Below are 24,727 nucleotides of genomic sequence, written 5' to 3' on the forward strand. Positions count from 1 at the left end.
TCGGAGGAAAGGGTGACCAGGGCGGTGTCCGGCCAGCCGGGAAGGAGCGGGGAGCCTGTCAGAGGGCGGCGGGAAGGGCCTCGCTGCGGCCGGGGCCGCCCCTCCGTGCCCGGCCGTGGGGCGAGCGGGGCGGCTGCGGGCGAGGCGGGGGCGGCGGGGCCGGGAGGGGAAGGGAGCGCGGTGTTGGAGCGCGGTCGGTCGTGTCAGCAGCAGCCCCTTCCCCCGCATCCCTCGCCGTGACACCCCCGGTACCGGGGCTTCGGGCTTGGCGATGCTCTTAGGGGAGAGCCGGGGCCTACAGCCGGTGTTTTACAGCAGCTGGTGTGGAATTGTGGGGCAGGACGGGCACCCCGCCTTGTGGAAACGCTCCCCTTGCTGTTGCCGGTCCGAGGTGAGCATGTCAGCGGGAGGAGGGGACATTATAAAAGTGGCCGATATAAATACCGAGCCGGGGCCTGGCGCTATCGCTGTTTTCCTGGTGAATCACTCGCCGCTGCATCAAGGATGGGCGCTTCTTCAAACTCGGCAATTCACGGGAAGGTTTCACTCCGCTTTGCATGCAGTGCAAGGCTCTACATCTTAATTGAAGAAGCCCAGTGATAAAATCCCAGGATACTTTGCCAGAAGCAATGTGCTAATGTGCTGTGATCCCCTCCACGAGCTGTTCGAAGGCAGAGGGCTGTGCCAGCAGGGCCAGTGGAGCCCTGATGAGTTATTATCAAGGCTTGTGCTTTGCTGGCAGTGCACGCCTTCTGCTTAGAGCTTGGGGACTGTGCAAGTACCCTTAATGGAAAAGAAGGAGAAGGGGACCAAAAAGAAAGTTAAAATATGTCAACATTAGAAGACAGTGATGCTAAATGGTGGCATTGTTACAAACTGTGTTAGTGTTTGTTTCATAAAGACGTCTTTTGTAGTCTTACAGAAGAATATGATGTAGCACTCTTCTTGGTGGCTTACACTGAAGTGAAACTCTTGGGAGAGGAGAAGAAAAGAGACCATGAGCTATATGTAGTCATTAGCACCCTGATAGGCCTCAGAGAGACTTGGCATCCATTGCAATCAGATTTTGTGCAAAGGTAACTTCTCCCTCCGTGCACTTGATCTGAGCATTAGGTGCCATGCAAACAAGCTACCATGAATGGGTTGAATTGGGTGAGAACATCTAGCATGCCAGATACCTTGGGCTTCTCATCCATCTTCCTTTTCCCATGAGATGTTTGTTGTTTGCCTACCAGCAGCACAAGAAACTTGGCTCTTCCATATGGTTTCTTCAGGTCCATTTTCAGGCCTCCCATTCCCTCTCTTCCCCGATGGTTCCAGCCCCCAGTGTTCATTTTCCTATTCCTGCTTCATCGTCAGGTCTTAAAACGCTTTATGCACTCCTAGGAAACATAATTCTCTTACTTAAGGCATTTTGCCAAGAACTAATATGTTCTCTTAGGCTTGTGTAAGCTATGTGCTTCCTTAACCTAGTTCATTATAAATATCAGTGTGGATGAATCAGACAATTATAAGCATGTTAATTTTTATCCATATATGCTAAGCTTTGGTGATGCAACAGGCCTAATAGAATTTCAGGCTTCTGTAATTTAGTTTTTCATGCTGAGCAGTTTAAATGTCACTGCTTTAAATTGCATCTTTGTTCAACAGAATTGTTTTTAAGAAAAATAACTAAAACACTGACCAGTGGCACAATCTAATAACTATTTCAAAAATCCCCAAATGCAGAGCTGTTAGACGATGCAAGCTTGATTTTAGTAGGTTGCAGCATCAGTAATGTGGCAAGGCTAAGGGAATTGTACAGAGTGAATGGGAAATGACCTTCTCACATCTCTTTTGTTAGTGTTGCTGCAGTTCTATGTAAACTTTGCTTGCTTTTTCCTACCCTGCTTGAAATTAAGTTTGAGTTCTACCTGAAACTAGAGGATAAAAAAATAATCTGGAAATCTTATTTTAAGAAGGCAAGAAGAATTTCATTTTATTGCCACTTTGTTTGCATATTTGTTGTGCTTCTCAGTTGGTTTTCTATTATGGGGGCCTACAGCCTGCCTATGGACCAGAATTTCAGCACATTAGGAGCTGTAAAAGCACTAAATGGAAAATGTAATATCTGTCTCTAAATATTTTAGCTTAAGTATAAAGGAGAAAAAGACAAGTCCAGGAAAAAACTTAACCTCCCTCATCCCCAGTTGTGAAAATAATGACAGATTTTATACTCGCCTGTCTCTTACTCAGTTGCTGTGAGTCAGTTACGAGAATCCCTCAGGTGCTGTATCAGGAGGTCCTTATCTTTTCTGTAGCTAACATTGTGACTTGTTGAAATTTTTCCCTAAGTCTTTCACAGTTCATTGCTTTTGCCTATGTTTTTACCCTGCTTAAAGGATTTTGCACTTCTTTTATTTGGGAGGGGCAGTAGTTTATAAAGGAAGCCACATAGTGTTTAAGAGAAGCTTTTGTTACTGTGACCTTTATTTAGAAAAAAAAAAAAATCCCATATGGAAAGCCCCATGACTTGTCTCTGGATACTTAAAGGCATAAAATCAGATTTAAATTCAGATCAGATTTAAATTTTCTAGTGTTCTATGGAATGCAGTATGTACTTCTTGCTTTCTTAAAGTTAAGGGTCCATGTAAACATTTCTAGGTCCTGGTGCTATAACACTGCTCAAATGGTAAACTCTTAACAGTAAACTGTTGCTTAAGGATTCTTATCCTAATGTGTATGGGCTAGATTTCTGGGAGAAGAAGAAATCTTTCAATATCTAAATGGAAAAATACAAAATAGATTAGGTGCTTATTAACTGTAGCTGAATGGAGTCTGCGAGATATTCAGGTGACTGCTGTGGGATCTGACACGTGCAGTGCTTGTCACATCACTTCCTTTTGTCCTGATGGCGATTTCAGGAATGACAGTGGGGAGCTGCTTAGATGTGGAGTCCCCACTTTCTCTACATTTACAGCCAATGGAGAAGTGGATTTGTTCTCATGCCTGACAAACACCTTTCTAGAAAATATGTTGATGCTAAGGTTTATTTTTTGTTTTGGTATGGAGTAACAGTGTGATGTAGGAACCAGTTAATGCAAAAATTATGAAAAATATATATCAGTCCTTTGAATTCTTTGAATGTGCAGTGAGGTCCTGCTTCAGTGAGTGTTGATGAAATGTTTTGATTTTTCATTTCATTTGTGCCTGTAGACTCAGTTCTGTGGACTTTCTTCAGTAGCTTGACAAGCTGAATTGCCTCTAGGTATAATGTTGAGCAGAAGATAAAATGTTCAATCAGAAACTCACACCTGACTGAAACTTTTAGAGGAACTGAAGACTACCACTAGTGCAGCTCTGTTCCAGTTTGAAGGCAAAGTGTACTTCCTGCAACTGCAGCAGGCTTTTAACTTCCCTGTTTTGTAAGTTGTGGAGCCAGTAATACCAACATACGTCACGACAGAGTAGTTAAATGCTGGGAAAGTGAAAAGGGGTAATTTCTGTGGAAATTTAGTGTCTTGGTGAATGCTCCTGTCACCCTGGATGGAAGGAAGTGCTTGGTGCATGCCTGTTTTGTTTCCTGGTGGTTGAAATCCTGACCTTGTCTAGGTCATTAGCAAAATGCCAGTTGACTTTCCAAGGGCTCAGCTTATCTGTGTTTTCAGAGGAGTTTGAGTAACTCAGCACTAACAATGGAAGGGGTGTGAGTGGAAGCAGGGTGTTCATCTGGTTCAGATGCCCATGCTGCTGTGAGAGCTAGAAGGAGAAAGTGTGGTGAAGACTGGGAGGTGATGAGAGCTGATGGTGACCTCTTACCTCTCTTACTCTGTCGCCAACCTGTGTTACTAAAGTACTCAGGAATAGCATTGTTAGCAGAAGAATGTGCATGGAGTAAATCAGCTGTGAATTTACATGGCTATCCTACAAATTTACCATAAATCTCAATTCTTAAGTATGTGAGTTGATACAAAAAATGTTTCAACAATTAGAGGTACATGTGCAGATGAAAAGCCAAACTTATCCTGTGGACTTTGCAGTCTGGCATCTGAACATCTTCTCATTATCTGTTGTGTTTGGCTGTAGTAGAAAGTTGAAAAATTCTTATGTATTGAACAATCTTTACATTTGTCAGTGTAGTGCAGTGTAACTTGTTTAAAGATACTTACAGTTAGCTGTAGAAATTTGCAGGACAAAAAAAGAAAAGCAATAACTGCTTTTGTCAAGACTTGGATGAAATATTCAGTGTATATCTCTTGATTGTAAAGATGTTCCTGAGAACAGTGTTACAGGCAGCTCTTTGGTGAACACAAATATGAAAGAAGAAAAAAAAATTAAATACTATTTCAGTTATTTCTACACAAGGTATTTTGGTGTTTTGCTTAGCACCTGCATTTTAACTTTAACATTGATCATATGTTTAACTTTTAACATTAACTATAATATTTAACTAAGAAGTTTTTTTAGTCAGTGCTAGCATTTTAGTTAGCATTCTACTAAGGTGTCTAGAAATAGTCATAACTTCAAAAAAAAAACCAATCTGTCAGCAGTTTTGAGAAATCTTCTTTTTCAACCATAATTTTTAGGTAGTTTCTTTGGATTTTATGCCTATGATTGTATTTTCCACTGAACTGGTAGATTTCCTTACTTAGTCAATACAGCAAAATATAGAGCCATGTAGTCGCTGTAAAGTTTGCATGGATTTGGTTTTACACTACATATTTAATGCAGTGTTGCCTGGATTTTCCAAAAAGTTCAAGCATTGTTATGCCAGCCTTGGCCCAGATAAGTGGGATTTAGGCTGGCTGGCTGACTGACTTCAGACTTTAGTCAAAATAACTTGAATCTGCATGTGGTGCAGACAAAGTCAGGAAACGACACTGCAGACAGCTATCATGACTCGCAGGTGATAGTGCAGCAAGTAGAAGAGTGCAAATACACTCCCTGGTCACCTCATCTGCAGTCATGTTGTTCATTACTAGGGGATACCTCAGGGTGTGAAGACTCCACGCAGTGTTTGGGATCATAGTGAAGCAGCCATTTCAAAATCATGCAGGGTTTGTCTTCATGGTAGCAGCAGCTTGTTCATGTGGCACAGGTGATGTCACCTGCAGGGCAGTGGGGGTGGGCCTGACCTCTGTAGTTTCGTCCCTGGTGAAGTTTTGATGTCATGTACAATGTCAGGACCACAACAATATCTTGGCTCCACTAGAGATCATTTCATGTTACAGAGATATGAAAACAGTCATGTTTTACAACAAGCAAGGTGTCGCTGCCTGTATTAATACAGGCATTTCTGAAGGTGGAAGGAAATCGTATTTGGCAGCAAGGACTGTTAATTGTTAATATTTTTTTTAAAGTTTGTAAGGACTTGAGTCTGCAAATTGTAGCACAACTGCTATCATACTTGACAAATCAGTTGGCCTTTACATTTCCTTATTTTCACACATTAAATGTGCTTTCTTTTTCTCTATCCCTGAAACTGAGTTTTAGCAGTGTCTCTTAACCAGAAGCTGACAGGCCAGGAGAAGAGGACATTGCTTGGAAGGCACATGGTTTGGGTTGAACAGTGGAAATGTGAGGAAGCGGTCAAGTTAAAATGTTGAACCTATGAAGGTGATGTGCAGGAGAGCACAGCCTGGATGAAATTGTGGGAATATGTTGGATGTGTGTGTGTGTTTGATCAGTGTGTGTTCTTAGTGCAGAACAGATAAACTGCCAGTTTTAATTGGCACAGGTATTGTAATCTGTGTCTTATTAATTTAGATTTATCATAAAAGCACACGAGGTTGTGCTGAAATTTGATCTGTATGGATGGAAAAACACCCTTAAAATGTGTTTAAATACCCAAGTTGTTGGAAAATTAATTAATATTGACAAATGCAGCAGCTGAAACAGAATAAAGTGGTAATCCATAGAATTTAGGTGACACTGGGTTAAACTAAAACTAAAGTTGATACAAATGATTGCTGTTAAGAGGAAACTGGGTGCTGCCTTCTTTCTGATGTCTTGTGTGATATCTGCTGGGGTGTTTTTCCAGTGGTTACATATGCTAGATTGTAGTGGTGGGATGGATGATAGATGGTATGGAAATAACAATATAATTAGTTTGGGACATTATTCTTCAGAGGATTTGGCATTTTTAGATTAAACATACAGCTTCCTTCTGGATTGGCAACAAATGAAAATTATACTCTTTCTTTGATTACAGAGGGGAAAAGACATAAGTTTGACAAAAGATAAACTCCATCTTTGAAGTATGGTGCTTTTGGAGAGGATAAACATTAGTCTATGGAGTTTTCTTTAATCTTTTCCCATGCATTCTTCTTCAAGATGATGAAGACCTTTATAAACAAATGACCAAAGCATAACTATTGTTTTCTGTAGGTAGAGACTGTCTGACTTTTTCCTATTGTGGATGACCTTGACAGCAGATCTACTCAGCCATGTCGTATGGACCGGGTTTTGGGGATCCTAATCAACTAGCCCAGCGTATAACTTCTAACATCCAGAAGATCACACAATGCTGTAAGTTGCATTTAAGCATGTTTTGTGTAAAATTTTAGTAATGGTGGTGCCCTCATTCAAGGTGAGTTTCTCAGATTCATTTATGGGAATTCGCTCTGACTCTGCCTACTCATTTGACAGGTTTCTGGCACCCCACACAGCATGTCCAGTCCTTCCTCCATGTGTATGGTTAGCTGTGATCTGCCATGGCAAATATAGGTAGTGTCACTCTGTATTCATCAGTTTTGCCCTGGCCAGTTCAATGGCCCCTTAAGATGGTAGGTTGAGGTGTTTGCTGAGCAAGGATTGCATCAAGTATTCGCTGAAGCTTGAATTGTTTAGCAGGGACAGAAGCTGTGGCCTTGCAGATTTCCCTTGGGAGTACATCTTTGATATGTAAATAAGATTCTGCAAGATTTAATATACAAGTGCTTGGTTTCCTGCTACCTAGTTTTTTTAGCCACCTAACTGGTGTATTCAAGCTAGAAGTTAGTTAGGCTGCTGAGATTTTCAGTTCTTTTTCCCTTTTCCTCCATTTTCCACATTATTTTTAATGTGTATGTGTGTGTGTAGGAAGAAAATACAACTCTATTCACAAATTTTGCAAAGTATACGGTTTGTCAGAAGGGAGGTAGCCATGAAAAACATGTGGCTAGTTTTGGTACAGGTATTTTATGTTGTGCAGGATGCAGAGTGCATGCGGAAATTAGCATTTTCATGTTAAAACTTCAAATGAATTCTGATCAGTAAAGTATGTCAGTTTTTATTAAAATTTTGGTCTTTGTTTTGCAAGACAAGTTCTAGAAGTTGGTATTTGTAGCACAGGTTAGTGGTACAGTGGTTTTTTTTTTTCTATTTTTTCAGTTACAATTTGTATTTTCTTCCAGAAGGGATTTCTTAAGATCTCAACAGATGGGAACAAAAATTTCAATTTTGCCTTATTGAAAAGTTTCTGTACATCAGGGTTGTATTTCCACAGCCTAAAATTAACAAACTGACTCTGTAAAAGTCCTTATGCTTTATTTCCTAAAATCTACTCAGTGGATTCATTCAGTTTCATGGCTTCTAACTTGGTCTTCCAGAGGCAACTGCCAACCTGTGACAGACACTGAGGCTCCAAGATGTAAAAAATAAGGTATTTTTGTCAGGTGAAAACACAAAGTCAAGTCAGTGATTGAAACGGGAGTATTGTGAAAGTTGCTGAACTTAATTAACTGTCTTGTGCTGGACTTAGTGATTCCTTAATCTCATCTTTCCTCTTCTGTCTCTTCCTTTTGCTGCATCTCCTTCCCTTGTGACAAACAAAACATTCTAAGAGCAAGCTGCCCAGCTTAGATAGAAGAAGATGTGCCAGAAGGGTTATCTGCAGTCCTGCTGTCTTTTGTATTGTGAAATTTAGATGGCTAAAGTCTGAGCAATAGATAGGTGCTACTAATCCAAGACCCAAGCCCAAACATCTCCTAGCCCCACTGCTTCATGGCTTCAGAAACAAAAGCTTTGCCCTGAAAATCTTCAGCCTAGCATTTTTCTGGTTGTGATAGGTACACAGCTGGATTCCATCCCTTGTCCTTCTGTAGATTTGACTGAACTGTAACCACTCAGTTATTCTTGCAGTCCATTCTCTATTAGATTTTATGAGGATCTGGATCCTGTGGACATCTTGAACTGAACTGAAGTCTTCCTGAACTGAGCTTTCTAAGGGCTTATGTACCCATGTCTAGCTCTTTTTTTCACATGTGTAGTATCTGTCAAGCTTTCTATTGGAAGGTGTGAGCTGCAGGAACTTCCAGTTGAATGGGAAGAAACCTTCAATCTTAGGGACCTATAGTGCTAGTCAGCTGCTGAACACATCTCTTAGACTGCAATTTATGATCTTGGTTAGGAAGAAGGGGGAAGAGACACAGGAATCTGGACCCTAAATGCATGGTTTTCCGTCTAAGCAGTTGACTTGGTTTTGCACTTCTGCCCAGAAATGCTTAGCATTTGTGAGAGGTGTCAACATGTTTGAATTCTTCTTAGTTAACTGGGAGGTGTGTAGATACTCTGCATTTTCAGAGTGAGATTAATACAGGAAGAGAATTTCATTTCAGATCACCAGACTATTTCAGGAGTTCCCTCAAAACTAATTCACACTTCTGCTAACATGCAAGCGAACTGGGAATACTACTGCAGAGACAGAGATGAGATACAGATTAGCTGAAAGGAAACGGGCCCTTTCAGCTAGAAGCTGGCCCTTTAACTTGTGTGAGAAACACAGAAGAACTTCCTATATTAGATAACACCATGCTGCCAAGATTTCATAATACACCAGAGTTTATAGGAAGTAGCATGGGTCAGAACAACAGTCTTTACTATAACATTTCTTCAAGGTTGAATCATTTCATGCGCACCTTCTAAGTAATAAATCTGATCTGTTTCAAGATAAAATATGTATATTAAGTACCTCACACTTCATAATGCATGGGCAGAATGCTGCTGTGGTATTAATACTCTCCATTCTTTCCTAGTTCATGTAGTCCACTGTTACTGATTGACTAGGAAAGCTCCTCTCTAGGCTGGTTTAACACACTATATCAGTAATTATATCAGTAGCAAGATAGTATTGATTTGGGTTGTTCTGTGTTAATGGGAGGACTTATATTTGTGTTTGGTAACATCTTGGTTAGCCTTTTAACTTTAAATAACAGATTTTATTATCTATTGATCCAATCATGCAGTTGGTTGTTTTGTTGAAGATGTGTTGAGAGCTGTAAATTGCTTCTGCCTTGCACAAACCTTTGTTCAACTATTGCAATAAAAGCTATCTTTAGTGGGCTGTTTGAGCTTCTTTGGAGGAGAGGGTGTTGGTAAGTCCTTTTTAGGACCTTGAAGATTGAAATTGAGCTAGCTAATGGGAAGCAGCATATGCTGCTGTCTGTACTGTGAGTTCTCTTACACCTGCCTGTATTTGAGATCCCCGACGCCAGAGCATCCTGTGTATAGAAGCTTCTTTCAGCTGTTCTTTAAAGAAGGATCTGTGCTTTGTTTTGCATTTCCAGCATTTCTGCAGAAATAAGTGATTATAACATCACTTAGCAACATCTAGAGAACGGAGTCTGCTTTCCTCAGCCTGAAACTCACTTTTTGTCGGTGACATCTCTGAGCTGAGATATAGGGAACTAGTCCGTGGGATATTTCTCTATTACTTTTGTTACAACTGTAGCACTGAGCAGCTTGGAGTTGCAAAACTTAAGGCTGCTCTTGACATCTGAAGAGAGCCGGGGGCCTCAGGCAGGAGAGGGAGAGTTAGGCTCTCAGACCCACTCTTAGAGTTTTTGGAGCATCCATGTGACTCTGAGCAGTGCTCTGAAGTCTGGGGAGTCTGAATCACATGTGCTCGACTGAGCTGCAGTGTTGTGTGCTGAACCCCAGTGAGGTCAGCGATGCCTGCAAGCCGTGTCTCGCTGGTTTGGTTTCGGGTCTGTGTTAACAGTGATGAGAAGCAGATCTGCAAACTGCTAAGGGAACTTTGGATTTAAATAATAAAGCCAAAGAAGTGTATAATGAGCTAGACTTGAGTAGCTGCTAAATTTCTGTCTTACTAGAGCAAAACTGATGATTGAGGTTTGATAGTCTGTCTGGATTCTAGTCCAAAGTAACTGTAATTCTCATTCCAGGCATATCTTATATCTGATTATAAAATCTAGAGTACCTACATTTCATATTTGAAAAGTCCAGTTCATTTAAAGGTGGTTAAGGTTTGTCTCTAACTTTCTGAATATGAAGAACAAGAATATGGAGAAGAGATTATGTGGAAGAATATATGTAGGGTGTAAAGCTCCAATCTGTCTGGCCTTTGCAGAGAACCTATTATCAAGGTGGTTTAATCAGTGTTTACTGAAGGAGCAGTTGTTCTAGAACTGGGTTTCATAGGTTGCACTCTCACTTATGTGGCAGTTTAATGGTAGCTGCTATTGACTTGAAACTAATCTAAATGTCTTCCTTCAATATTTCCTTGATATATTTCCTGTTGGTCACTCCTTTACAGCAACTGGATAGACAAGGAATGAGTGTGAGGCACAGATACAAGATGAGCTAGCAAAATATATTTCTCTGTGACAAAACAAAGCCTGCCTGCTTATAAATCTGTATTTCTACCAGGTATGTTCATTTACCCTACTGGGATATGCCTACAAGCATGAGAGCATTGAATCCAGATGTGACTGGATTTTTTTCTTTTTCTTCTTTTTCTCTTTCTCTTTTTTTTTTTTTTTTTTTTACCTTCCTCACTTCTTGAAGGGCATACAGTTTTACAAATCTGATCTCCCAACAAGTGGAAAAATGAAAGTAGATTAAGCGAAACAAACAAACAACTTATTAAAGGCTTTAAAATATGTAATTTTCAGACTTGTCACAACTGAAGATGAGGGGGAGCAGTTCTTTGAAATCTGACCATTTTCTGTGCTTTAAAGAATTGATTCTCTGTGTGTGGCTAAAAGAGGGAAAGCATTTTATTGAAAAAGATGTTCCCAAGAGGGAGCAAGATGGGAGTTGCATTCCTCTACAGGACAACTCCACAGTTATAAATGTAGGAAGGAGTAGGTGCCTCTTCTGCTTAGCTGGAAAGATTTGACTTGTGTTTCTGACAGGAACTGTGCAGGAAGTAGCCAGCCATGCTTTTTCCTCCCCCCACATATTTCTTAAATCACTCTGCTATGTGTGGGTCATTGAGGAAGCAGGCTAGTATGCCTTTGTTTTGCTTTGTACTTAATATTTTATTTGTAGCTACCAAATATGTCACTTGGAGCAGTCCCTGGAGAAAAGAGAGAACAGTGCAGGCTAGATATGAACTATCGAGTCTCCAGTAGCATCTTAAGCTGGGCTTTGGGAGCTGTCCATTTAGAAACAGTTTAGAATGCTGCCTTTTGCTTGGGAACACAGAATGAAGCCTGATATTGGTAAAATACACCCAGTCTTGGGGTTTTAAAACACTTTGTAATAAAACACTTTTTTTTTGTTTGCATACAGTAATCAAGTAGTTAGAGAACCTGCCCTAATTGAAATAATGCATTCATATTCCTTCCCTACCCATCCCTTCCTTTACTTCCCAACTCCTTCGTGTTGTGTCAGTATTTTGTACAGAGTTGATTGCAAAGCCAGTAAGAGTGGCATCATCTACCCTTGCTCAGTATTGGGCATGGCAGGTCACTGATAAAGAACTTGACTTTTTCATGCAAACTGAAGATCAGCCCAGCTCAACAAACACCTTCTCTTCATGCCACAAGATCATAAAAATAAAATAAAATTCAGTGGTTACAATCTACATATGGCTAGAGGGAGTCTGTCTGACTTTGAGAGATACTTTCTCACAGGGACTTTTGCTTTCTGATGACTTGCTTTGTTGTTTGTTAAGGCAGCACAAGCATTAATTCATATAGAGCACATTCCTGGAAGGTCAGCTTAAGCCAGTAGAGATCCCTCTGTCATGTGATACCTGTCCTGTGACAGCAATTTTGTTCCATTTGTTATGCATCTCAAGTTTTGTATAAGCTACTGTTTTCACTGAATGTTGTTAAAATGGGAGTGGAATTAGATCAATCATATGACTTTGTCTGTAACTTTATCTAACTGTAGAAAATCATAAATGTAGATTAAACCCTGAACATTATTAAGACTTTTGATAGATGCATTTATCTTGTGGTTTAAGCCCAGTAGGTAATTAAAATGTTCAGCTAAAACAGGCTGAAACATTAGTGAAAAACTGTATCTGTCACTATGTTTGTAACACCAACAGCTTCGCATGGTTACTCTTGGCTAAAGAAGAACACAGATGGGCACATGAAAAGTAAATGAAATTGCTGAAGTGTTGAAATCAGGGCCTGTAGGAAAACAAAATTCTGTTTTGTCTATATATAAAGTGTGGTTTTATACAGGTGTGGTTCTAAAGAAAACAGGCTTCCAGTAGAGCTTGTTGAGGCTTCTAACGGTGGTATTGTGAGAAATTTCCAATTAGCTGCACTTAACCAGATTTAACTTTGTGGGAACATACCAGCTGAAACAATTTTTATATTATTATTGTTGCTGTTGTCCAGAAGGTTTTTTGGATTTAGAATGAAGCTTTATAAAACCTGGAAAAGGCTGTTTAGGGATTTTAAGCACTGTTATATCCCTCCACATTTAATTTTGTGGACTTTTTCCAAGGCTAAAGAATTGAGGAGAAAGTTAGCTAATTTGGGTCTTTCTAAATGCCTGTCTTTCTGCAAAAAGGTGAAGTTATGAAGCCCTCAGTTCCTTTAGAAGTAAACTATTTCTCAAAACTTCAGGCCTGAATCATTTTCATGCAGTTCTTAAAGGTTTTCTTCTATGCAAAATAGCATATGTATTTAAGGAAGTGTGCCTCACAGGTTTGTTTATGAATCTGGAGAGTTTTTTAATATTTGTCTGTGTTTTGTCTTGCTTGTTAAAAGTGTTTTGGTTCTATGAAAACTTATGTATGAAACAGTGTCTTATTTGGGTGACATTGCACAAGAGGGACAGGGATTTATTTATGCTAGCAGCAGAATAGACTGAAAAATACACCCCAGCACACTGCTTGTGTTAATATATGTAGAAAAGGCAGAATTTTTCCTTGACTTACACTATGTTTCTTTACAAATATTATTAATAGCAAGGTGTCCAGTGAAGACATCCACAATTTTACTGCAACTGTGGCTTTTGTTGATGGAGCAAGTATAAATAGACTCATCTTGACAAGATAACTTTTGCAAAACAGCCTGCATTTGCAGCAGAAGAGAAGCAATGTGGCCAGGGTCCCCATGCTTCCTGTCCCTATAGAGTTGTATTTCAGACAATCTCTAAGGTACTTCAAGTGCCTGTTCCAGCTCAGTTCTGTTGGATTTTCCTCCTTGTGGACAGGATTTTCCTCCTATAAAACTGCTGTGCTGAGGCTGGGCTCCTGTCAGGGCTCAGAATAAACCCAGGTCAGTGATGGATTGTGAATGATCCCTGCAGGATCAGCTGCTTGCTTGTGTTGACCAGTCTGTGGTGTGTTGTGTGTCTCCTTCCATGTCAGCTCCAGAGGTAGCTGCAGTAATGACCTGTCCTCTTAAAAAGCCAGACTTTCTTCATGTAAGTGGGTTGGGTTATGGTGTTTGTACAGCTACTGTTTACTGCAGAACTATGCTTCATTTTCATAATTTAATAAACTACTGGTATTCTTTAGGGAAATGTTCAAACTTCTGGGTTTCAGGAAGTTACAAGGGACACTTTAGGATAAGAATATAAAGTGGTTGATTTAATGACTTCCCCTTGGCTGAGCTGTAATAATTGATCACATGATCAGTTATTGTGCACTTAAACAATGTGTATTTAGTGTGTTCTACATCTGCATTAGAAGAACAGGCAACACTTCAATTTCACTTCACTGTGTCATGAAAGACCATTGTAGATGGGAGTACACTAGAATGAAATAATTACAACAGCACTGAAAAAACTGAGGGCAGATCCTGAACTCGAGAGATTGTTTCTAATGTTCCTGGTCACTTCGGGGCATGATTCTATTTAGAAGATCCAGAAGCTGTAACAAAATACAAAGAAATGGTTACAAGACTGGATGTTTTTCCACTCGTCCATGCTTACTGAGTCTTAAGTCCTTAGAGCTTAGAGGACAATCTTCAGGCCCATCATCATTTTATTTTCTTTTTCCCACACACACATCAGCTACTGTTTTTCTGTGCTGATGCATTCTTCTGTTTTAGAGCAATCAGTGTTACACATTGAGTTAAGACAGAATAATGCAGATGACTTAAAACCAAATTGCTGAAGTTTTTAGATATTTGATTCCAATTAGGTGAGCTCTTGGAGATGGGGATGTTTTTTAATGTAAGCTGCTATCTTTTGAGTGGTGTCCTAGATTTGCTTCCTCTAATAAACTGTCACTATTGGTTAAAGCAGGGCTAGCAAGACAGCACTGTGGCATTGTGATTTATGCAAAATTTTAGTGAGTGTGAACAACACTAATAGCTTTACAGAGGCTCTTACACCGCAGCCTTTCGTCAGATGAAGTTATTGCAATTAAATCAGAATCATTGAATCATAGAAAGGCTTAGGTTGGAAGGTCATCTGATTTCAACCCACGGCCATGTGCAGGGATGGCACCCACTATATCATGTAGCTCAAAGCCTTATCCTACCTGGTTATGAAGATTTCCAGAGATGGAGCATCCACAGCTTCTCTGGGCAACCTGTTTCAGTGCCTCATCAGCCTCACAGTAGAGAATTTTTTTTCCTAAGCCTATTCTCTTTCAGATTAAAGCCATTTTTCCTTGTCCTGTCTCTAGCTGCCCTTGTAAAGAGTTTTTCTTAATTTTCCTTGATCCAGGTTTGTTTTCTGCAGCATCTCTTCATTTTTAGTCAAGTACCCTCAGCTGAAGTGCAGAAGGAAAATACATTGAATTGGATTTGAATAAATTGAGGAAGTCTGTTGTCCCCAGGCAAAAGCAGTTTGAACTGGTGTAATTTTAACAAATAAGTCTTTTGTTCCAGTAACCTGCTCTGAAGAGACTCTGGAGTTTATTAGATTCCACACAAATTAATCTGTAACTGGATGTGCTGTTTGTTGACTCACTTGTTCAGCTGGAAAAAAGTAGGAGATTTCTTCATAGTTACCCAGCCGGTCTCAGCACATGTGAGGTATTTGACAAAGCATTTCTGCAAGGTGACTGTGCTGGTGCTGTTGTCAGTGCTTACTTGCCTTGTGAAGCCATAGCTGGAGTGTAAGGCTCACATGGGACAAATGTTGCACTTGGTGTACACAAAGGAACACTTTGCTGATGCTGTTTAGTCTCCTTGGGCTAAGGAGACTAATGGAATAAGGAAAATGACTGAAATGTCTTTAAAAAGCTGTTGTTGTTTTAGCCCTGTGAACCTCAGACAGTTATTAAACCCTATCTGTCCCATTTTAAGTACAGGATGGTGACATAGGTGGGACCATTACAATTAACATTCAGGACGAGCTGTTCTGCTTCTTCCTGTGAGGTCCCAGGCTTTGCCTTGTAAGGCAGGTCTCAGTGTACTTGCTCTGCCTGCTTGTCTGGTTCATGTCCTTTGCAGCACAGTGCCTCAGTGTCTGTTGCTCACGTTGCTGTTGGTGTTTCTTCCATGCACACCCTGTGGGTGCCACATTTTCTGTGGAAGCATTAGACCATAGCTTTATGAAACTGGGCAATGTGGTGGGTCTTGCTGTAGCGCTGAAGGAAGCAGCTGCTGGATAGCTATAAAGTGATCTTGTGTGATCCAAGTAAGAAGTGAGGTTACTGCAATGGGGTAATAAGCAGCACTCCTTAAAGATATTTGCCCCCAGTGTGGTGCTTCTATATTGAGGTATATTTTTTAGAAGTCTCTGGATTATGTTGTTGATACACATCATTCTCCATCTGTAAAGCTACAATAAGCTTGGTCATGGCCACTTGAGGTTTTAAAGTTTGGTTTTTCAAATGTGAAATAGAATGGAGTTTGAGGTAGGAAGACTGCTGATTGTGGGTAACTTGAGAAAGCTTCTGTGCTGTAGCTGGAGTTACTGGTAAGCATTGCAAAGTAAGACCATCCTCAGTTTCCCTTGGCTAGTGCTGTTGATGAACATCAATAACAGTGTTTGGACACTTCTCAGACCGGCCAGAGAAGGTGGGTGACCTGCAGTCTGTTCTTCATTTCCGTTCTCTTAGTTGATGCATTGCCTTTCAAACCAGAATTTTACTGGAGGATTTGGATGGGTTTTTTTCCACCTTTTCTACTGCAGCAATGCTGTGGTGCTACAACCTGTGCAGTGATTAGTAATTCACAGTTTGGGATTAAAATTATTTGCACCTGTGATTTTAGAGGCAAGAAGTTGTTTACATTTTGGTCTTTGTTGTATTAATTAATTTGTGTCTTTATTTTAAGTTTAAAACTTCCTGTGTCATCTTTTAAACATTCTGATTTCAAGAACCAGAATCAGCAGTTATTGTCAGTATGGATTTACTTGTAGTAATGAAACAGCTTTGCAAAGCTGGCTGAAAAATGAGTAGGAAGGAGATGAAACTTTCTCCTTTGCTAGCCAGCTCTAAAGCAAGGGTAGTTATGTGACCCAGACTACTACTTTCCTTTTTCTGTACCTTTTTTTCTTTTGTTCTCCTTAACTAGAGGAAGAGCTTCCACTGACTAGAAATGGAACCACTGTTTGGCTTCAAGATAAACATGAGCTGACTCTTGAATAATTTTCTCTGTAGGAATTCAAGTTAGGTCTTAATTGGTTCTCTGGCTCATCATTAACCATGTCTGACCTGTTTCTGAGCATATGACCAGCCTTAGAGTAGCTGAGTAGCTTTGATCAGCTAATAGTTGTGTATTGTGAGATCTTGATCAGGAATGCTGCAAAGACAAGTGGGAAGTCTTAGTGTTATGGTATTGCTTCTTTCTAAGATGAGACTAGTTTTCAGGTGAAAAAAATGAGATTCCTTTGCATGCAAGACATCAGTTGCTTGGAAGAAAATGCATTTTGCTTGCATGATATCATGTACCCTGCTTCCTGCTCTGCTCAGTTTCGAAAGGGGACTTGCTTTCTTTTATTGCCAACCCACAGCCAGCAAGGTGCTTTTCCTGCAGGTGTAGTGTGAGCCCTGGCAAAGCTGTTGATTTTCATTCTATGCAAACGTCTACCTTGCTGTGCAGTGTGAAGTGGCTGCAGGAGTTTGCAGCCCATGACGCAGGCTGTTGCTATACCCTGGGGACTTTGGTGGAGAATGCCTGCGTGCACTCATGGTGTGTGCCCTTGTGCAGCTCCTGAGCAAAGTCCAGCAGCTGCCTATATATGCCCGAGGAGCCTAAGGGCTCAAGTGAGCCAGTGTCTGACTTTGCACTGAAATGGGTTCAAATCATGCACAAGATCCAGTCAGTCTCTGTTGCAGGATTGGTAATATCTATGACAGGAGGGCTCCTGTCTTTCAGAACTCCTTGGGATGTTTGAAGAATTGGGAAATGGGGGAGGGAGAAACCATAAAGAGTGAGGTAACCTAGGAGCCTGTCAAAATTGTGCAGTGATCTTTGGTCCCTCACTGTTACCAGTATATTTGCAGTGCAGAGCTAGGACTTTGTGAGCTAGACTAAGCCTTTGACTCTCTGGGACACTTGGGTGTTATTGATGGATTGAGAGGACCAGAACAAATGCCATGTGCTGTGATGTGCCAGCCTGAACTCCCTACAAGGGCTGAAAAGCTGGTCAAATGAGGGAGGCAGTGAAACAGGGAATTTAGGGACTTCTGTTTTACAAGGAGTAATCCCAGGTTTCCAACAGTTTTGCCCTTCATTGTCTGCTTGGTTCTTCTCCCAACTTATTTCACAAAATGGAGCAGTGGAAGGAGCAAGCAGTGTGCTTGCTCCTAACCTTTAGGAGGAGAAGCTAGGGCTACCCATTTTCCCTCGAGGAAAGGAAGGGATATTGTCCTGTGATCTAAGAAGTTACAAAGCTGGTTCTTGCTTTTAATCAGATTCTGTGAGATGTGTGTGTCCATGTGAGGGAACAAGACCCTTTCCCTCTGTGATCCAGATGGTAATGTCCTTAAGCCTGTTAAAAATTTTGTTTTTATCAATAAAGCTTTATGAGTTCATGAGCCTATGACTGCATACTGAATGTCTATAGTTTAAGTGGTTTTTTGACTGTATGTATAATATTATATCAAATATTTGAATAAGTAGTTACAATAAGAAATCTGTAAAAAAACAAGCCAAACCAAAAGAGTTATAAGACTATAAAGAATCCATTTTTAATCTAAATACACTCCAGTGTGTTTATATTAGCAAAAGGAGTACAAAGGCTGGATTTCTTTAACTCATCAACCTGCAGCTGTATACTGTAAATCAAGGTTTCAGGAAGGTCAGCTTCTCTGCTTCCTTTGTTATACTGGTCCTACCAACTTGGTTTTGGCCTTTTTGTGAAGCATCTTCAGAGTGCTGCTGAAGACTATTGGGCAAAATTTACTTTTGCTAATCTGCCTTTTTTTCTCTTTACTTACTTGAATAAGCAGTGTTTCATTTTTCTATGTGATATATTTCATATAAACAAATAGTTATATTTTTCAATAATACCCATTATTGTGACAGGTTAAGGTGGAAAATACTAAATTACAGGAAGCACAGAAAAAAATGCTGTCAGTTCAGTTCGTAGGACTTTTTTCTTTATTTTTTCTCCTTGTGACTTGAAAGCCCATTAGAACTTCGCTATTTTTGTTCATAATTACAGACCTTTTGGTAAAACATGTTTTAATTTTATGCTAAATTTTTGAATCACAGGACCTGAACTGCTATGAACTCTGACCAGTTTTGCAGTGCTGGCTTTTAATTTTCTCACAATTATCTACTTGTGTTCAGCTTTAGAAGGAGGATAAATATTCAATTAACTTGGAATGCAAATATTATAAGTATAGGCCTTGTTTCAGGGAACTTTTAAATAAAACACAAACCTTCATTTTCTGTACTTGCAGTTAAATAATGCACCTCTAGGTGGCGGTAGGACACACCGGTACTTTTTCCGCATCTGTTTTAGTTTTCTTTTTTACTCTCCCTTTTAAAGGTACAGACGGAATAACTGAGCTCCTCGGCTCTCAGATCAGAAGGGAGAGCGCCTTGGAACACATACAGGATAATTAGTGTTTGGTTTTATGGATACTGAAACTCCATGCTCTTGAAGATAACAGCAGCCAGTTAGCTTTTTGTTTGTTTGTGTTAAAACAATGCATTACACTGACCGTGAAAAGGAAGCTTAACTACCCCGAGCTGGTGTCAGTTAGTGCCTTTGAGCAGCTGCAGCTGCCCAGGAGAAGTGCAGGCAGCTGAACACTGCCTGGGTGTGGCAGAAAGGAGACAGGGAAGGGCTGATCCTTAGTGGCCAGTGGGCAAAAATCAAAAATCTTCACTTCTGTTTCTCTGTTTTTCAGCTCAGTTAAAATACAAGCTGCATGAAACCCATCTTACAGTGTTATTCCTCTCAGAAATTCTGTTAGTAGTTTATGCCATTCAGTTCCCTCAAAAACACCTGCTTTAAGTATTTGATTTTTTTACCTCCTGTAAATCTAACTTTCCCCTGTTTCGATATTTTCATTATCTGGGTGTGCACAGAAAGACTTGGCTATAGCAGTTGTCAGCACTGGGATGTTTTGTAAAGTAGTGTAGATTATCCAGTATCCTCTACAACATTCACCGGAGACTTGTTATGAAACAATGATCAGAATTATTATTATTGCTAGAAATGCTTTAAGGAATTGCAGTTTTATCTAACTGGTTAATGTAACTCATAGCTTATTTTCTTATTTTACCTGAAGTTCTGTCTTATACAGATCTCTTCTATAGTACATGGAAAAATACTCTCTATTTTTAATACATTCTTCTTTATTACATAGAGTTGTCACTTACTGCATTTTAACTGTGTTCAGGGGAGAAAGAAAAAAAGTGTGCCAATTAAGTGAGGCTCCCACATAATATCTTACCATACCTGTCTGTGTGGTACATCACTCTGCCTGGGGAGAGCCACGAAATATAGGGAAGAGAAATCTACTCCTAGCTAAAGTCAAGCAGAAGTTATTCTGGATATTTATTGTTCTATTTTAGAGCATGAGGGTGTTAAGCTGAGATAAGGCATCTTAAGGATATAAGTTCTGCAGTGTGAAAAACTACCTGTCCTTGAAGTTTCTGTCCATTTTTCTCCTTGCTTTCTTGTGTGACAGTAAAATAGATTAGGCTGAAAATAAGGCTCGCAATGTGTCACTTCTTGCAGTTCAAAACAAATACGTTTTATGAAATACACTTAAAAATCACTGGTAGTTTCTATCCCACACTTAAAAACATAAGACTTTCAAAATTGCAATTGAAACCTGGACACATGATTTTTATTGTCTTTTTAAGGTACTGCAAGCCCATGAATGTTTTGTTGCTGTCTCTTCATTGATGCATGGGTTCTGAAATACTTGTGTAAGATACCATTATAGCAGTCTTCCATATGGCTTTCCAAAATAATATGCATAAAATAAACAGGAATTGTGCTGCTTATTTAAAAAACTATAATAACCCCCCTGTTTTTGACTTATTATAATAAAACTATTGACTAATCTTTAAGTTGCCTGTTTCTACCTAAAGACTTGAATACATTCCTATCCTTTATAGGAAACCTCAGGTTTTGTCTTTGACATGGCAAACATCATTCAGTAGTTGTTCTGGGACTTACAAATGGAATCTTTGTAGTAAATTGAAAAAGTCCAGGGTATCAGCTTCCATCAATTTATATAGCTTTAGAATTGTCAAGCAAAAATGCATAAAACCAAGTAGGAATTTTCTGTGCCCCATTAAAATCTTTCTTCCTCTTCACAAACAGCTGCTGAAATACAAAGAATACTACATCAGCTTGGAACACCACAAGACACGCCTGAGTTGAGGCAACAGCTGTGAGTACTTCCATGAAAACGCTTAATTTCATTGCATTATAAACAATCTCCTGGTAGGTGATGAGGTGGGATTTTGTTAGAGTGCTTGATTTCCCTGAGAAAGGTGACTGTAGAGAAATGTTTGAAACTTAAATGTTGAGATGTGCTTTTGTAAATTCGGATAATCTGTAAATTTGAGTCAGTTGGTTTGCCTGTGCACTCTACCTGCAGTGTCAGTACATCTATAAAACCTGTGCTGTTTGTCAGCAAAGTGGCACAACCAGAAAGCAGTATCACTGCTCAAAAACATACACTCACACCCCTCCACTCCAGTCAATGCTTCCAATCTGTCTGTATAAGTGTCACAAGGTAATGAATATATTGGGGTGGTTTTTTTGTGAGGCGGGATACTGGGAGAGGAAGGGGAGTGTTGTTTTTAGTGATGAAAGCTACAGTAAGGGGTGACATTGCAGAAATAGTAACATAACAGAAGTGAAATCAGATTCCAAGGCAGATGCTCTGCTGGAGTTTAGTCACCTAAAGGTGGACTTTCACTAATATGCCTCTAGCAGAGACAGCAGCGGCTCTCCACTTCCCTGCATGGTCTAATGAACCAGTATGGTTTTTTTTCATTCAACTTCTTTACCACATTAATCTCAGCATCACAAATGCATGTAAGTGACATGTTGTGCTCACCCTGGAATTTTCAGTGTGTTTCATGCTGTGCTGTGGCCATTGGATAGTAGGAGGAGGTGTGTATTGGACCAAAGTCATGATGTTCATCTTTTGTGAACAGCCAAAATGCTTCATAATAGCCTGAGTTCAGGGCCCATAACATTAGCCAGGTACAATCCACAGTGGATATTCTATTGGGGACTGGAAATAAGTGAAGATCAACATGAGTTTTTATCTGTTTTTCACTTGTCTGAATATTTGGCCTTTCCAAGAGTTATTTGATTACTTTAAATATTGATGATGATGGCTTCATAATAGCTTTCCAGGTAAAACCTTTTTATATAGACTGGGCAGGGAGGATGCCAACGCAGGTAAAGAATTTGAGTTGTTTTTGAAGGAAAAAAGTGAATATTGGGAAAGGATTATGTGATATTATCAGAAGCATATTCATGTATTCATAATGACTACAAATGTATTGCTGCACATGAGTAAAATAGAAGAAACCTAATGGAAAAAAAGTGGAAAGCTATTATGCTGTCACACTGAGGAGCACACCTTCTCCACCTGTCCTGCCTGGAATCCATGATTTCATGCCTTTACAGCAAAGAACAGAATAAACATGTCTTTGTGTGCTTCAGAGAAGCTTTTAGTACTGATGCTTTTCTGAAAATAAGTGAAATTCAACAGAGTAATGCAATGCTCTCTAGTGAAACTTTGCATTTGGTTTTAGGCAACAGAAGCAGCAGTACACCAACCAGCTTGCCAAAGAAACTGACAAATACATTAAAGAGTTTGGATCTTTGCCTGCAACAAGTGAACAGGTATAAAACCAAAGAGCATGACTTGTTTCACTATCATGTTGGCTCATGTAGAGTATTTGAGTCACTTCAATTCTTTATTCCTGTTTTCAAAGCAGTGTTTAGTTAGTCAACACATTTGCACAGTGCAGGGATACTTAAAATGTAAGAATACTTTGTTGCAGTCCTGACTTGTCCCAAAGTTGCTTTTATGTATCAGGAATGAGGTAGTGTGACTGAAGTAGTGGGAAGCAAGGCAATGTGTTGTGCCCTTCTGCTATTTCAGGTCGCTGGGCACTCTGTGATCCACTGCAGTGATGCTGTATCTGACTCTGCCAGCACTCTGACTGCTTCCAGGGTCAAGGAGCTGTGTGCCAAAATGCTGTTCACTCACAGTCTGAATAATTTGATTATGCACAGTATATCTGTTCTACAGCACTCAGAGCAGCATAAGTGCTATGTCTTGTCCACAGGCTTTTACTTTCTCAAGAGGAGTAGACAGGAGCTATTACTGTGCAGTAAAACAATGTGTGCACTCTTTAAACTGCTTATTTCAAAGGTCTGTGTAAAGTCTTTCAGAAGAAAACCTGTGAGGTGGCTGTTGTGATTAGTATGCTCGAGTCTGCCCTCCTGTGGTTTCTTATCCTAGCAAAATGTGTCACTTAAATAAGGGAAGAACAGCAGGATCTTAGAAAACATGGATTTGGGTTATTGTCACTTAAGCAACTTGCCTGGCCTGTGGCTGCTTACTAAGGAGCTTTTGGGAAAATGAATGGTCTTGAAACACTGAATTCAAATGGCAGGCCATGATCCACGTGCACTCATCCTGTCAAGCTGTAAACTTCTAATAACAGTGTTGAAACTTGGTATAAAACTTCTAGCTCAGGAAAAGTATTTTTAGTTTGTTGTCTTTTATCTGTTTCCTTATCTTGGAGCTAAAAAGTTCACAGTGAGATGTTTTACTGTTTTACTTTACTCCTTTTATCAAAGCTATGTCTTAACAAAATGCATAAATAACAGTTATGAGTGGCAAATGACAACCTTTCAGAAATTTGTGAGAGACAATGTGTGTATACATTTAGGAAAATATGGTGGAGGCTCTCCTGAGTGCCCAATATTCCTCTTCCCTTCACTACATCTTAAAAGAAAGCCAACAAACAAACAAAAAAAACCCAAAACCTGAAAGGTTAGAACAAGTATTTCAAGTATTTTTGTACCCGTTCTAAAGCACTTAAGGGGGTATGTGAACACACTTCAGGCTTCAGTTCAATATGTATTTCCAGCATTTATGTAAAATACATATGAAGTGCCCTGTTCTTTCTTTGCTGCACCCTTCCTCCCCATTCCTTTGCATATTTTAGCATTCCTGGTGTGAAAATATTTCACACCAAAGCAGTAGGTTTTACTATCAGCAGATAAGGAAAGTAAAAGCTTTCTTATCCCTGCCCATTTCTCATTTCCAGCTGTTAAATGAAAATAAATACATTGTTTTCCTCTTTAAATGCCTTAATTTTTGTGGTTATGTATCCCATAAGGAAAAAAGATTTGTCCATGGAATTGCAAATGGTTTTGTTGACAGCCTTCCCTTACACCAATTTAGAAGAAAGAGTATATATGCCCTGGTATTTAGCAGACTGGAAATGTTAAAGCTTTGAAAAGCCTGAGCTCATTTGACTTGGTAAAACTTTTTCTCCTATAGCGTCAAAGAAAAATACAGAAAGACCGTCTTGTGGGGGAGTTCACCACAGCACTAACAAATTTCCAAAGACTCCAAAGGCAAGCTGCTGAGAAAGAAAAAGACTTTGTAGCCAGAGTAAGAGCCAGCTCAAGGGTGTCTGTAAGTATCCGAAAATGTGCCAGTATATTCTTTTCATTGATGTTAGTGGTGTTCAGTGTCAGGTTTGCCTCCACAGTGCTACTTAGCTCATAGGTAGCAGCTCTAAATGCTGCAGAACATGCGCTATATGCTTTTGTGCATTAAGTTGTAATCACCTTCCTGGAGAACTGTTACTTTTTTCTTGCCTTTGTCAGACAAAGCCATGAACTGCCCCTGTGTTCATGGCTGTGATCTTGCAAAAGCAACTTCTTGTAGATTTTGAAATGCTTTTGCTCTACCTTTAGATATCAATAGATTTTTTCCTATGTGGAAGAATGACTTGCCAGATTTTGGTGAAAAATTAAGGTGGAGAAGTGCTGAGTAGCTTCAGATGTTGAAATTTTCCTTGTCAGTGTATCAATTTTGCCTTTTCACTCTGTGCCAAATGCACGTTGTTGTAAATTGTAGCAGGCACTTACTGAGCTGAATGCTTTTGCTTATGTTTCAGCCTTATGCATGCATAAAGCA

At 39.8% G+C, this 24,727-nt stretch overlaps 1 protein-coding gene across 5 annotated transcripts in view; it reads left to right on the top strand.

Annotated features, from left to right (window-relative positions):
* Positions 1-24,727, top strand: part of STX7 (syntaxin 7) — a 36,172-nt gene that overhangs the window by 177 nt on the left and 11,268 nt on the right. For 2 of the 5 annotated variants that reach the window (XM_085055939.1, XM_085055935.1), the window contains exons 2-5: positions 6,367-6,507; positions 20,863-20,932; positions 22,317-22,407; positions 24,083-24,220. In XM_085055939.1, the coding sequence (XP_084912065.1) occupies positions 6,426-6,507; positions 20,863-20,932; positions 22,317-22,407; positions 24,083-24,220 (381 nt within the window). In that variant the 5' untranslated portion in view covers positions 6,367-6,425. Of the gene's footprint in view, positions 1-9; positions 392-914; positions 1,077-3,312; positions 3,405-6,366; positions 6,508-20,862; positions 20,933-22,316; positions 22,408-24,082; positions 24,221-24,727 lie in introns of those variants that run through there. The other 3 variants (XM_085055938.1, XM_085055937.1, XM_085055936.1) reach the window with 3 other exon arrangements.

The sequence above is a fragment of the Lichenostomus cassidix genome, chromosome 3, assembly GCF_008360975.1.
Source record: "Lichenostomus cassidix isolate B80296 chromosome 3, HeHo_3.0, whole genome shotgun sequence".
Taxonomy (NCBI): Eukaryota; Metazoa; Chordata; class Aves; order Passeriformes; family Meliphagidae; genus Lichenostomus; species Lichenostomus cassidix.